General features: G+C 35.6%; 1 protein-coding gene across 8 annotated transcripts in view; it reads right to left on the bottom strand.

Annotated features, from left to right (window-relative positions):
• Positions 1-16,310, bottom strand: part of ATRX (ATRX chromatin remodeler) — a 303,464-nt gene that overhangs the window by 168,112 nt on the left and 119,042 nt on the right. For all 8 annotated transcript variants that reach the window (XM_027607480.2, XM_027607484.2, XM_027607481.2 and 5 more), the window contains 3 exons: positions 10,666-10,796; positions 10,018-10,194; positions 3,097-3,190 (listed from right to left, as the gene is read on the bottom strand). In XM_027607480.2, coding sequence (XP_027463281.2) covers positions 3,097-3,190; positions 10,018-10,194; positions 10,666-10,796 — 402 coding nt within the window. The remainder of the gene's footprint in view (positions 1-3,096; positions 3,191-10,017; positions 10,195-10,665; positions 10,797-16,310) is intronic.

The raw sequence follows: 16,310 nt of genomic DNA, 5'->3' as shown, positions 1-16,310 counted from the left end.
AAAATTTGTATGGAATCAAAAAAGACCCCAGGGCGCCTGGGTGGCTCAGTTGGTTAAGCGACTGCCTTCAGCTCAGGTCATGATCCTGGAGTCCCGGGATCAAGTCCCACATCGGGCTCCCTGCTCAGCAGGGAGTCTGCTTCTCCCTCTGACCCTCTTCCCTCTTGTGCTCTCTATCTCTCATTCTCTCTCTCTCAAATAAATGAATAAAATCTTAAAAAAAAAGACCCCAAATCACCAAAGAAATGTTGAAAAAGAAAAACAAAGCTGGGGGCATCATGTTGCCCAATTTCAAGCTATATTACAAAGCTGTGATCACCAAGACAGCATGGTACTGGCACAAAAACAGACATATAGACCAATGGAACAGAAGAGAGAGCCCGGATATGGACCCTCAACTCTATGGTCAAATAATCTTTAACAAAGCAGGAAAAAATATGCAATGGAAAAAAGACAGTCTCTTCGGGCGCCTGGGTGGCTCAGTTGGTTGGGCGACTGCCTTCAGCTCAGGTCATGATCCTGGAGTCCCAGGATCAAGTCCTGCATCGGGCTCCCTGCTCAGCAGGGAATCTGCTTCTCCCTCTGACCCTCCTCCCTCTCATCCTCTCTGTCTCTCATTCTCTCTCTCTCAAATAAAAATAAAATCTTAAAAAAAAAGACAGTCTCTTCAATAAATGGTGCTGGGAAAATTGGACAGCCACATGCAGAAAAATGAAACTCAACCATTCTCTAACACCATACACAATGATAAACATAAAATGGATGAAAGACCTCAATGTGAGACAGGAATCCATCAAAATCCTAGAGGAGAACAAAGGCAGTAAGCTCTATGACATCAGCCACAGCAACTTCTTTCAAGATACATCTCCAAAAGCTAGTGAAACAAAAGCAAAAATGAACTTTTGGGACTTCATCAAGATAAAAACCTTCTGCACAGCAAAGGAAACAGTCAACAAGACAAAGAGGCAACCCACAGAATGGGAAAAGATATTTGCAAATGACACTACAGACAAAGGGCTGGTATCCAAGATCTATAAAGAACTTCTCAAACTCAACACCCAAAAAACAAATAATCAAGTCAAAAAATGGGCAGAAGACATGAACAGACACTTCTCTGAAGAAGATATACAAATGGCTAAGAGACACATGAAAAAATGTTCATCATCATTAGCCATCAGGGAAATTCAAATCAAAACCACATTGAGATACCACTTTACACCAGTGAGAATGGCAAAAACTGACAAGACAAGAAACAACAAATGTTGGAGAGGTTGTGGAGAAAGGGGAACCCTCTTTACACTGTTAGTGGAAATGCAAGTTGGTACAGCCACTTTGGAAAACAGTGTGGAGGTGCCTCAAAAAATTTAAAATAAAGCTACCCTATGACCCAGCAATTTCACTCCTGGGTATTTAGCCCAAAGACACAGATGTAGTGAAAAGAAGGGCCATATGCACCCCAATGTTCATAGCAGCAATGTCCGCAATAGCCAATCTGTGGAAAGAGCCGAGATGCCTTTCAACAGATGAATGGATAAAGAAGATGTGGCCCAGATATACAATGGAATATGACTCAGCCATCAGAAAGGATGAATACCCAACTTTTACATCAACATGGATGGGACTGGAGGAGATTATGCTAAGTGAAATAAATCAAGCAGAGAAAGTCAATTATCATACGGTTTCACTTATTTGTGGAACATAAGGAATAGCATGGAGGACATTAGGAGAAGGAAGGGAACAATGAAGGGGGGGAAATCGGAGGGAGAGATGAACCATGAGAGACTATGGACTCTGAGAAACAAACAGGGTTTTAGAGGGAAGGGGGGTGGGTGGATGGGTTAGCCCAGTGATGGGTATTAAGGAGGGCATGTACTGCATGGAGCGCTGGGTGTTATACGAAAACAATGGATCATGGATCATCACATCAAAAATTAATGATGTATTGTATGGTGACTAACATAACATAATAAAATTAAATAAATAAATAAATAAATAAAATACTATATGAAACCAATCATATAAAATGTCCAGAATAGGCGAATCCATATACAAGGTAGATTAGCTTTTTCCAGGGAATGGAGGGCAGGAAGAATGGGAAATGACTGCTAATGGGTACTGGGTTTCTTTCTGTGGTGGTGAAAATGTTCTCAAACTAGATAACGGTGGTGGCTGAAGAACTTTGTGAATATCCTAAAAACCACTGTATTCTACACTTTAAAATGATGAGTTTTTGTGTTACGTGAATTCCCAGTTTTAAAAATCTCCCCTTGTATCCTATTGTTATTTCCCTAATGTATGTTGCTATACTCCAGGCAGAACCTGGTAATGCTAATCTAAAAAGATCTCAAATGTTTTAAAATTTACAAGTACTGACACACATATCACATCCACAAAAACACAAACAGCCCATCTGATAAATAATAAAAAGATATTATTCTAAGGGAACTACACTTGATCTTAGCCAAAACGCCAAGATGCAATATTCTGCAGGAAACAAAAAAATTCTTAGAATGGTTAGTATTAGCTAAAATACTACATTAAGAAGTAAGCAGAATTTTAAATAACTACTAATCTAGATCAGTAGCTATGTGCATTAAGAGAACAAACAAACCTTAATTACTATAATACTAGTATACTACTAGGACCAATAATTAACATTCAGGAACATCTACTATTTGCCAAGTAAGCATATTATAAACCCATTCAATGTCCATAATAATCAATAAGGTAAGTACTATTGCAATCCCCATTTTAAAGACAAGGAAACTGAAGCACAGAGTATTCATACAAAGAGCAAAGAGTAAAGCCAGGAGGTAGTTTATCTACATAGCCTCTTATTTACTACACTATAGCATCCCCCCATAACAACCAAAAAGTACAGTCAAAGAGTGTTTTTGCACACTGAAAGCCCACCTGGTTTATAACACATAATTCAAGCCTATATGTTTATATGTATTCTTACTTTTCACAATTAGTATCAAATCAAAATATTAAATATTTTACTTTATTAGTAACAGCAACCTTTCTACAAATAACGTGAAGCATGGTTATTCATATTAATTCTTACAATTTTTGAAAAAGTGATATAATATTTACCTTGTTCTGGGCCGTTGTTCATCTTCAGATTCACTAACTTCTTCACTAACTCCTGATTCCTGGAAATCAGAATCTTCAGAATCTTCACTGCTCACTTGAATAAAAAAAAAATACTAAATTAAATACTTCCCAACAGAAATGTAATTCACCAAATTTGTCAATACATTCACATTAAAACATGGACCACTGTGAGACTATAGTATATATATTTGTGGATATTACACATCATACAGATTAGACCAGTTAATACTCAAATAGTATTTATAAAAATAATTCAAATGTGGGGCGCCTGGGTGGCTCAGTCATTAAGCGTCTGCCTTCGGCTCAGGTCATGATCCCAGGGTCCTGGGATCGAGCCCCACATCGGGCTCCCTGCTCCATGGGAAGCCTGCGTCTCCCTCTCCCACTCCCCCTGCTTGTGTTCCCTCTCTCACTGTTTCTCTCTCTGTCAAATAAATAAATAAAATCTTTAAAATAAATGATTCAAATGTATTCTAACTATGGTTATAAAATTCTGGTTCTATATTGAAATATAAGTATTAATTGTGTATGAATTAACAAAACGAGAATTTAACTATCAATAAAATAAATTCATTATTACCAAAGGTGAGTAAAAAGAATTCTGGTTATTCAAAACAAGCTGAAGTAGGCTGACCAAGATGGAGTAAGGGCAAATAAAGACTTTTCTGCCATTTATGACAACTAGAAACTACGAACAGAATACATAAAGAAGTGACCTAAGCACTAGGAAAAGGAAATAACAGTTGGCAGACTGGGAACTAAAATAAAAACCTTAATAATGATCCCTATCAAATTGGGGTTAGGGCATTGACTGTGAGTGTCATCGTTTTTTTTTTCCTTTCTTCCTGGTTTCAACAAGAAGGCAGGCTGAATTCCAAAACTATGCAGAGGGTGCTGACAGTAAAACTGGGAGAACCCCATTTCTACCCACAGCACTGAGAAAAGGGACCTGGGCCCTGCAAATCATAAAAATAAAGGGCATCTCCAATTTTATTTTTCTCTAAAAAATTTTTTCTGTACCAAAAGTACCACTAAAACCCCAGGAGAATACCCATCTTTCTGGCCAGAGGAAGCCAGGCAGGGAAAATACAAGATGAGCCTGAAATATCTCATGGTGCCAGAAAGTAAAGCAGTCCTCAAAACATTATGGGAGTATATTCAAAGGACACGTGATCCAACTTGAATGAGCTTCCAATAGCCAAAGCTGAAACAATCTGAGTGACAAAATGAAGAACTGGATTACAACTCACAGAATAAAATATCTATAAACCCATATTAACATAAATAATGGGATAAATAAATAATGAAAACAACCCTTATGATTACTACTGTATAAGTAATGAAAGAAGTAGAAAATCACTGCTAGATAAACATCACAGTAATTGCTTCAGGCAAGATGAAATGTTAGAATTAGTGGCTAAAGTATGATGAGAAACAGGATATTTGAATAGTCTCTCTCCACAAGATATTAATTCAATGTGAATAGAAAAATAGATATTTCTGCAGTGGAAAAACCCAGCAGACCCCAACGAACAAAGCAATCAATATTAATATTACCAGTAATAACTGTCATCATATAACCTTGGTGTATGATACACTGAGAAAGATTAAATATCACTTTTGTGGTACTCTTGTCAAAATGCATAATAACCTCAATCCAATCATAAGAAAACATTAGACAAATACATTATAGATGGCCAGTCTAGAAAATAACTGATCAATACTCTTCAAAAGTGTCAAGATCATGAAAGAAAAGGAGAAACTGTCACAGATTAGAATAGATTAAGGAGACATCACAACTAAAAGCAATCTGGCATCCTACATTGGATTCTGGAGCAGAAAAGACATTAGTGGGAAAACTAATAATAAGCAAATAAGATCTATAGTTTACTTCAGAGGTCAGAAAACATTTTATGTGAGAAGTCTGATGGTAAATATTTTCAGTTTTGTAGGCTATATGGTCTCTGTTGCAACTACTTATCTCTACTCAACTCTGCCACTATAAACACATGAAAACAGTGAGGAAGTATAATGTGATTCAGGTATAGCCTTCAGGTATAGTTAGCCAACCCCCAGTTTAACTAATTAGTATTGTATCAATGTTAATTTCCTGGTTTTAGTTATCATACTATAGTAAGTTTAAAGAGTTAAATTAGGGAAGCTGGGTAGAAGGTATATAGGAACTCTGTACTATTTTTACATTTCTTTAAACCTAAAATTTCAAAAAAAAAAAATTGCTGAATGGGAAGAAATCAGAGAGGGAGACAAACCATGAGAGACTCCGGACTCCGGGAAACAAACTGAGGGTTACGGAAGGGAGGGAATGGGGGTGGGGTAACCAAATGATGGGTATTAAGGAGGGCACATGATGTGATGAGCACTGGGTGTTATACATGTCTAATGAATCACTGAACACTACATCAAAAATTAATGATGTACTAAATGTTGGCTAACTGAACATAATAAAAAAAAATTGTTAAAGATCATGACCTGAGATCAGAATCTAATGTCTGTTCTATCCAAAAATAAATAAATAAATTTAAAAAAACAGGCTAACATAAGTAAAGAATTGCTATTGGGGGAAATGGGAATAAGGAGTTACTGTTTAAAGAGTATCAGTTTGGGATGACGTAACAGTTGTGAAGACAGTGTTGATTGTTGTACAACAATATCAATATACCTAATGTCACTAAATTGTACAATTAAAAATGGTTAAAATGGTTAAAATTTTATGTTGTATTTTACCACAATAAAAATAAATAATAATAATAATAAAAGAACTAATCAACTGGGAATGTGGGGGAGCACACGGGCCCACATGCACATACATACAAATCCTTTAAGTAAAATTCTAGGGGCGCCTGGGTGGTTCAGTCGGTTAAGCATATGCCTTCAGCTCAGTTCATGATCCTAAGGTCCTGGGTTCGAGCCCCGCATTGAGCCCCCTGCTCAGCAGGGAGTCTGCCTCTCCCTCTCCATCTGCCTCTCCCCCAACTCATGCTCTCTCTCACACGTTCTCTCTCTCACAAAAATAAATCAAATCTTTTTAAAAAAAGTAAAAATCTAAACCTATCATTAATTTTTTATCACTTTATTTTGAAAATTTTCAAACCTACCAAAAATTTGAATTACTGAATGAACATCTACATCCCTTCTCCCTTCTACATCCCTACAATTCACTTACTGTTAAGCTTATCACATTTGCTTGCTCACTCTCTATACACGCACACTTTTTTATACTGAACCATTTGAATTTAAGTGCAGATATCATGACACTTTACCCTTAAACATAAGGATACTGTCCTATATAACTAAGTAACATTATCATACTTAGAAAAATAATATCAGGGGCACTTGGGTGGCTCAGTTGATTAGGTATCTGCCTTCAGCTCAGGTCATGATCCTGGAGTCCCAGGATCGAGCCCCACATCGCATCAGGCTCCCTGCTCAGCAGAGTCTGCCTCTCCCTCTGTCCCTCACCCCATTCTAGTGCTCTCTCTCACTCTCTCAAATAAATAAAATCGTTAAAAAAAAACACATCAATTTAATATCATCTAATAAGGCAATAATTACATTTTTAAAATTATCACCAAAATAACTATTATAACCTTTTACTAATTCAGGTGGAAACTGTAAGTTCACATGTTGCCCCTGATTTACTAAGTCAGCTACTCTCTTGATTTCTCCCCACTGCCTAACTTAAGTTTCCAGACAACATAGGCATATCGGAGTTTGCAAAACTTGGAAAATCATGCAACTTTAAATGTAGTATCAATCACTATGATCATAATCCATATTAGAAACATAAATATGATGGGATTTTGGTTTACTCCCTCTTTCACAAACAAATGAAAAAACACTTGGGTAGGGCGCCTGGGTGGCTCAGTCGTTAAGCGTCTGCCTTCGGCTCAGGTCGTGATCCCAGAGTGCTGGGATGGAGTCCCACATCGGGCTCCCTGCTTGGCAGGAAGCCTGCTTCTCCCTCTCCCACTCCCCCTGCTTGTGTTCCTGCTCTCACTATCTCTGTCTCTGTCAAATAAATAAATAAAATCTTAGGGGGAAAAAAAAAAACACTTGGGTAATAAATTACCCACAGAAGAGGCCAGTGGAAACAGGTCAGGTCACAAAAAACTTACGTTTTAATAAAATATTTCAAATGTAACTGTGCCTACTAAAGGACTCTATATTCTGAACTGAGCCCTCAGAGGCAAAATCAGTATTTCCCCTTTTGTTGAAGATGCACAGGAATCATGTTAAGTTATGTAACCTGCTTAAATTGCTCACTTCTTTATAGAATCTGAAAGACAAGCTTGTAGTCATGCTGCAAGGAAATCTGTAAATTAACCATTCACAAAATGATGTATTATTATGAAAATGTCCTTGACATATTAAGTATATGTGCATGGGGGGAAGACATCCCCTTCCTCTTTAATGAATAACTGCTGCTCAACAGCCCTTTAAATATTCAGGATTCCAAGATTCTTTCCTTAGCCCTTCATCTGCACATTACAGGCTCTACTAGGCCATCTCATTACTTCTGTCATATTATACATATACCATGACAACTCCAAACACCTGATAGTCATCACAGACTTCTCTCTTTCACATCATTTAACAAGAACTAACAATTCAGTCTCTATATGACCAAAGTCAATTCTCCTCTTCAATCGCACTTGGTATGAACTATAGCAGTATCCTCCAAATAGGTGTAAATCTAAGCTCTGAGTATCACAGAATAACAGGCAACTAATCTGGTCATATTATATTCTTGGTTAAAATCTCTCAATGGGAACAATGAGTGGTTGGGCTGAGGCTGTGATTCATGAGTACTAGTAATGAATGTCCTGTACCACACATGTTCATCAAGATGTCTGCTTATAAAATGTGTCCTTGTCTGTATGTAGAGTATACATTAAAGTTGTTTTAAAAAGTGGTGGTATTCCTCTGTGAATATACTAAAAACAGTTAAATTGTACACTGTAAACAGGCAAACTTGTATGGTTTGTGAATTATATCTCAAAACAGCTACAATTCAAAAAAATCAAAAATAGAAATAATTTTTAAAATTAAAAAATAAAGGGAACTTTCTCTAACTCTCCAGCCTATAGAGCCTACTGTACTTCTCAGCCACTTTCAAAAATGTTTTTCTATTCCTAGTGGCAAAAAAGAGTTTATTTGCCCTCCAGGAGTTTGGCAGTAAAGTTTTCAAAATCTGCCCCAAGAAACCAAAGTTTCTCTGAACATTTTGTTAGCCAAAATGTTCAAGAAAATTTCACATTCAATTTTTCCATATACTTGTGATTACTTAAAGAATGCTCTCCCCCAATGTTCAAGTAAAATGAGCACACCAAAGAGGTGTGCAATGTTTACTCTACAGCCTCATGTACCCATGGGTCCACTGCCAAGTACTCCAGTTTGAGAAAAAAAGTTTACAAGTGTCTCCCACACTTGGTGTCTGTCTTCCCCCAGTTTCAATTCCTGCTGTTACTTTCCCTATTCCCTCCTATAGTCCAGCTATACCATGTTAACTGTATCCTGTCCACCATGTGCCAAACATTTTGCAGAGGCTTCTAAAGCTTTTCCCCATTTATATTATAAATCTTCACATCTATCTGCTCCTCAGTTACAACTTGGTCTGCTGAGTGAAACTCTTCATCTTTGTGAAGTCGTCTCTGGGGATAACTGCCATCCCCCAAGAAGCTAAAGAAATCTTCCTTTGTGCCACACTATACAATAACTCTGTTATAGAAGACATCCCTCATAGTGCTATAATTTCATATAATATTAATGTCAATAATTCTTACAAAACTACTGACGCCAATCCTGGCTACATATCAGAATCATGTCAGAGGTGCTTTATAAAATATATGGATACCTAGTTCTCACCACCACCAATTATGCTGTAATTGGCTTGGGATGGAGTCCTGTCATATGTATATTTCAAAATCCCCCAAATAATCCACATGTGTAGCCAGGCTGAAAACCACCATACAAGACAATGATTTTGTTATTCATTTTTGTATTCTCAGTGTTTACCATGATGCTGGAAATAGGTAAGCACTCAGTGCAGAAGGATTCAGACTTTTAATGTAATGAAAATTTAATCTGACTACATACAAGCTTTGCATATAATAAATCTACCCAAATTAATTGCATCTTCTATCCTTCCTTAGGAAAGCATTATTTCTTCCTGCAGTTACAAGCAATCGTATATTGTCTACATAGGCTTTAAGTATATCTTATTTGTCATATTTATCTTTTTAATCTAAGTGTGTATGACTACTAAAGGTTAAAAATATTCTTCGTGTCATCTCTCAAGTTTCTGGGTTCTCTTCCCACTCTAAATTCTTTATTTCACTCTCATGTAAGAGAACAATTGTTACCACTGTGCTGATATTCACTTAATATAGCTGGTCCAGGTACATTTAAATTTCATTACTATAATTAGTTTATAAAACCAATATGTTCCTGGGGCACCTGGGTGGCTCAGTCAGTTAAGTGTCTGACTTTTGATTTCAGCTCAGGTCATGATCGCAGGGTCGAGAGACCAAGCCCCATGTCGGGCTCCACACTGAGCATGGAGTCTCCTTGGGATTTTCTCTCTCCTTCTCCCTCTCCCCTCCTCCTCTTTCTCTCTCTCTCCCTCTCTTTTTTTAAAAGATTTTATTTACTTATTTGAGAGAGAGAAAGAAAGCACAGGAGGGGGAAGGGTCAGAGGGAGAAGCAGACACCCCACTGGGCAGGGAGCCTGATGCAGGACTTGATCCTGGGACTCCAGGATCATGATCTAAGCCGAAGGCAGATGCTTTACTGACTGAGCCACCCAGGCACCCCCTCCCTCTCTTTAAAAAAAAAACAAAAAACAGTATATTCCTTACATTCAGAATTAAAATGTCTTACCTTTCCTTCTATTTCTGCCTTTGGCTTCTTTGTGTTCTTTAGGCTTCATCTTTTTTTCTTCTCCAGATTCTCCATCACTCACAGTGAGTTTGTGCCTCAAAAGCCTATGTCTGTATCTTGGCTTCTTAGATTCTTCAGAATCTGAATCTGATTCAGAATTGACTTGATTTTTTGCTTCTAAATGGAGAAAATGAATCAGTAAAGCCTTCAGACTTTTTTCCCTTTAAAATGTTTTATAAAACTATTTTGTTCGTTGAAAATTATGAAGATTTATGAAAAAGATCAGAGCTTGCACTTACTTTGATATCACTGGTAATACCAGGCAACCTCATACATCAGACTTGATCTATTACTATGATTAAATACTGATTAAATATCACCAATATTTTTTAAATCTAAATATCATTTGTAGATTTTTTTAAAAGGTAAAAAATATTTTGCTTTAAAAATCATGTTTATTGGCAATAACTGACAAAATGTGCACAATTATTACCAGATACTCAAAAGGAGTAAAAGTAGTAGCAAAGTTTTAAATATCAATAAACTCCAAATACATATATTATGAAATTTCATGGTCAGATAGTCCTCAAAGACTGAACTGGTCAAACAATCAAGTTATGACATCCTACACTTCTCTTTGGAGCTCACCATCTCCTGGGTTTTCTTCATTGTGTTTTCCAGTTCTTTTTTTCCCTTCTTCTGGTTCATCATCTGAAGATCCATCCTCATCAGAGGAAAGATTGGCTTTAATTTCTTCTAAAAGCATCTTCTTGGCAATTCTTGAGTAAAAAGACAGTAAAAAAAAACTATATATTTGGTGGTGAAGTGTAACAAATTTTAAAAAAACTTCTATCAAAATAGAAATAAATGTGCAAAAAGATTTTATACTGTCAATAAAAGACTACCAAAACCATGTTTTAACCTAAGCTACCAACCAAAACTTCTGAAAATGCTCTTAGCACTGATTTTTTTTCCAATTCTAAATACTTCTGCAATTTATTTAAAAATCTGAGGGACATTTCTACTATTTTGACCAATTGCAATTTCATGCTGCATAATCTTCCAATCCTATATTTGCTCTGCTGCCATCATCCAACAACTACAGTATGAGATAGGCCCACATAATAAATCAACTTATTCAGACAAATGGCATTCCAAGACAAAACTCCACATGAGAAGACTATTCAAAGCAAAACGTATTCTTAGAAAATCAAGGTTGAGGCACTTTCTTATCAAACAGTGCCTCAAACTGGTGAATAATATTTCTGGCACTTAAATTTCAATTTAATTCATAAATTCTGTAAATGAAATGAAAGCATATACCATATACTAAGTATTGAAGCAATCAGAAATCCCTAATAATATTCAAACTAGGGCAGATAAGAGAAGGGACATGAGTGCTATTAATTATACACATGGTAAAAGAACACAAAATACCATAAATGAGTCTTCACTTTCCAAAAAAGTAGACAGTGCAGTAGCCTCACTCATACCAAAATTTCTCAAGATGTTCCTCAAAGACCAATTTGTTAATGGAAAAATCAACTACTAAAAGCATGAGAAGATACTTCTTTAATGTCATCTTATGTTAAAATAAAATATAATCCTAATAAATCTCCATGTTTATGCTAAAGGAAAACATCTGAAAATGTAAAATAAAAGCAATCATGCAGCTTTTGTATAAGAGGAGGTGTTTTGCACCTGGAGTGTCTTTGTGATATAAATTTATAAATCACAGTAACGAAGGAATACCTTATAGAAAGGTTCAAAACGAAGGCAGCATGATTCTCAGTTTTCCATGAACTAATACTAACTCTTATGGGATAAACATCCACTCTGCAATCAAGATTAACTCTCTAGCTCAGTCAAAAACTTACAGCTGGAATTATGGAACTTCTGTTATTTTTGGATTTGAAACCCTTCTTTAGATTTCTTAACATACACTCACATTTCAGTCAAGATTCACTCAATGGTAGAAGATGTTAATGACTTGGTAATTTTATTTGAAAGGGAGACTGTTCAATCCTAGTTTTATACAAAGATATATAGGCAAAGGCACCAAAACAAACTGAAGCAAAATAGGTAATCACTTCATAAATACTTATATTTAAGCCTTTTGGTGCTTCCTTCCCTAAACAAACACATTAGAAATATTTAGACAACACAGAGTTACCAAGTGGTAAAGGAAACCACAGATGAGTTTGCTTTTTTGTGGGTTTTTGATCTGATTTGTGTTTCAATAAAGTGAAGATTAGATCACTCCAATTTAAATCCTACTGGAGTTGAGCTATAAAGTGTTGTTATTACATTTCTAGATCAGTGGTTTGCTCACTTGGATTGTACACAGTAAACTTTTTTAAGTGGAGAATAATATAGGGTTGTCAACTTCTCATTTTGCCAAGAATAAAAATTTAAAGCCAAAACTGTTTATTTTCACCATTTTATAAAATAGACTATTTCAACACACCCTCCACAAATTAGGAAACAGTTTCAGAATGAAGGGTGGTTCTTTAAATTTAATAAAAGCATCTGTCTAGAAAAACTCTCTAACATCATCTTTAATACACACTACATTTGTCATTTCCCATGGACAAGGAGAAACTTTCTTGAACCAATTTGGGTAAAACCACTGTTTTGGAATGTGTGTGTGTGTATTACACACACACATAAATGTAAAGTGTTGAATAATAGATTGCAAATAGAAAAACATAGTTCACTTGCAGTTACAAGATCTTATATAACCATTTGGGTAGTACAATAATAACCAATAAAAATGCAAGTACTAATTTAGTTACACTAAAGGTTACTTCAATCACCCGATTTCAGTTTGTATTTACAAGTTCAAAAAAAGTCTAAAATTCTATATTATCTGTAAAGACTTGGTTAATTTTAAGAAACCATAAAATTTTTCTTCTTTCAAACTCTAGACTCCTAAGAATATGTCTACTAAATGGAAGGTCAAAATATGTAAAACTACCTAATTCATACTCAAAGTTCTAGACTGTCATGAAAAAACTGAGAAATATGATACACATGAGAAAATAAGATACAATTTTATATCAACTGTGAAATTACATAATAAATCATGGAAAATTAAATGAGATCCATACACTGAAAAATTACATGATTTGTCAATCAACAACCTTCATTAAGAACATAATATATAGAACAATCACAATCACTTTAGAAGTAGGAAAAAAATTACAAAATTCAGAGAATGGTCATTTTTCTCCAAACTGAAAAGTTACATACAGAGTGATGGAGATTCCCTTAGCTTTACCTTCCTAAGATGGTTTAGATTTGCCCTCTAACACTTTTGACCAATGGAAAACCTAATGTATAGCCATGTATACTAAGCCATAAAAAAGAATAAACTTAAATCATTTTGCATGACTGATGGCTCAAGTCCCTATGTCAAAGATACACTGTATCATAAACCTAGCCTACCATGTAACCTACACCTCAAAGTTAGAACTTAATTTGAAGGACCTAAGGGCTGAGGCTGACCTTCAACCTGAGTAGTCAGCAAACATGTTGAGGTGAGATGTGTCCCATCTACAAAGCCTGCTGTGAGATGCTTTAAGGGAAACTCCACTACCTTAACTCTTGAGTCACGGGCCACAGAGACTTCAAGGACATCATCACTCGAGAACCAGCTGAGGCTGGCAAAGCATCATTTTGGAGGCCTCGGCTGGACCCGTGCTGGTATGCATGTGATGGATGTATAGTCATGATCCCTAGTTGATTTCTGTTTGCTCTGAAGTTTCCTTTCTTGAGGCTTTCCAGGACGTTTCTGAGAAAATCATCCAGGCAACAAGGTACTGCCCCCCTGGAATCTCAATGCTCAATATTACATCTTGGGGCAGGTGTAGCATCCAAAGCAGTCACGACTCTATCAGAAGCATTAGAGACACAGGCTGTGCCACTCTGTGGCAGAAAACCTGGGCAGAGCTGGAAGTAATGGAGCCACTCCTCCATTTTCCTGAAAGGGAGGGAAGGGAGAGGGGGAGAAAGCAAAACAATATGGGAGGAAGGGTAAAAACCCACAAAAAAACAATGATCGGAAATGGTGCATGAGAGAATAATAGAATCCCAAAACCCAAACAAGCTAAGGCTTCTAAAGCACATAATACCAAGATAATGTCTTATTACCCCTTACACCTTCATCTACTAAAAGGAAGCAAAAATAAAATAAGGAATCAGCCCAACAATGCAAAGACGAACACCCAAGCAGGAAAAAGAGAGAGGGAGAGGGGGAGAGAGAGAGAGAGAAAGAGAGAGAGAGAGCCATGAAAGCCTTTAGTTATTCTGATCCTATCTAGAAAGGAAATGCATAATGTTCCTTGTGTAAGCACTCAAACAGGGAAAGAAAGTAAACTACCTCTTGCTGGTACATAAATCAATAATTCAAAACATTAAATTTCTAAAATAGGAGCAATCAAGAGAGGGATCTGTTGCACCATGGAGGTTTTTAGAGAAACAGCCATTACAAAAGCAACACGAAATTTTACAGCTAGAAAAAGGGACCTTAGAGTCCCAATACTGTCATTTTACAGATGAGGAAACAGGCTTAGCAAGGGAAAATGTTGTGGCCAAAGAAACAAAGCTAGTTAGTGGCAAAGCGAGAAGTAGGACCTAAGATCCTGAATCCCAATATTCTCTTAATTTTACTATGCCAGTGCTATAGTCTCTACTCATTTACTACTATTATGCTTATGAGTACTTGGTGAATCTACTACAGTCACATTCTTAAAGATAACTGTATTTTATTGATTTCCAAATATGCATTTAGAAATGAAAGAATTGAAGCTTCAGTTTTTAAAAAATTTTTAAAAAGTTACATCTTTAGTCCAGTATGCTCCATCTCTAAAATGCACTTGACAGGTCATCTCAGATATATCCCTATAATCTACTGTTTTATCTTTTAAGAGGTTCTGAAAACAGGTTTGAAGAAAATTGTTAAATAAAAAATACAATTTTAGAAGGCCAAAAACTATGGTGCATCCATGCACAAAGATGACAAATTAAAAAATTGCTTACATTTTGTGTACAATACTACAACAGAATTAGTTTAAACAGAGAATTCTTTTTCTTTTAAACAGAGAATCCGGAATAAGATTATAGGTTTAAATGCATACCCTTTAGAGACACAAAACAAGTATCTATGTATATGCTAGGCTAAAATATCATACCACATTCAAAATGTTGATATGTAAAAGAACTCAAATGACTACAGCCAAAGAATGTTAAAAACTTTTTGTGAAAACAAGATGGTGAACCCATATTCTTCTAATAAAGTGTGAGGCATTAACAAATGTTATATACTTCAGGGTTAAGAATAAAAACAAATATTCCAAACTGGTTGATGGACACTAAGAAGGGCATGTGATGTAATGAGCACTGGGTATTTATTATATAAGACTGAAGAATCACAGGCCTGTACCTCTGAAACCAATAATACATTATATGTTAACTAAATGAATTTAAATTAAAAAAATGTTTTAAAAAAACCTGAAATATTTCATAGAATTACTATGGAATTCCTCATCTTCAAAATCTGGATTAGCATATTTTTTAACTCCTTAGTTCAAAAGTAGTATTCTTGATATGAACCTTCTATAAAAAATGACTAAGGCATAATGATCTGTACCCAAAAATGGTGGAGTTTATGAGATGATGATGTAACTGAATAATCAAAAAGCTAAACAATGGTTTGAAACACTTGTTAGTCATATGTCCTACAATGTTTGCTATTAGTGAAAACCAGCACTGGTTTCTTTTTAGTGAGGGTATCAGGAAAATTAGTATCAAGTAACTTTTTTTAAAAAATCTTAGAAGTAGAAATAAAGCTGTATGAAATACCCACAGTTTATTAACAATTTATATGTAAGCTATAATGTTTGAATAAACTCAAATTACAAAATGTGCATTCCCTGATTTTATACAAAATCCAAAGCAGTTTTAGAGGAAATTTTAACAAGAAAAACTTCATTAACATTGATATAAACTTAGAAAATTTGATCACATTAAAGAACTAGTTTAATATTTTCTTATACTTGAAAGGTAAAAACAGGATTGACTCATTTTTATTTATAAACTTCAAAGCTAAAGACAAAGGAGACATATATTAAGTCAGAAAAATGAATCATTTTTTGCTAACACTAGAAAATACAAACTCCCTTTGCAGGGGTGGGGGGGCTATTTTCCATTCTCTAAAAGTCCCAATATCACCAAAGAACAGAGAACAGGAAAGGAAGGCTAGATATAATGTTTAAACCTTAAGCAGAGAGATC

This window comes from Zalophus californianus, chromosome X (assembly GCF_009762305.2).
Source record: "Zalophus californianus isolate mZalCal1 chromosome X, mZalCal1.pri.v2, whole genome shotgun sequence".
NCBI lineage: Eukaryota > Metazoa > Chordata > Mammalia > Carnivora > Otariidae > Zalophus > Zalophus californianus.
Note: the sequence above shows the minus strand (reverse complement) of the source record. Positions and strands in the feature narration are given on the sequence as shown.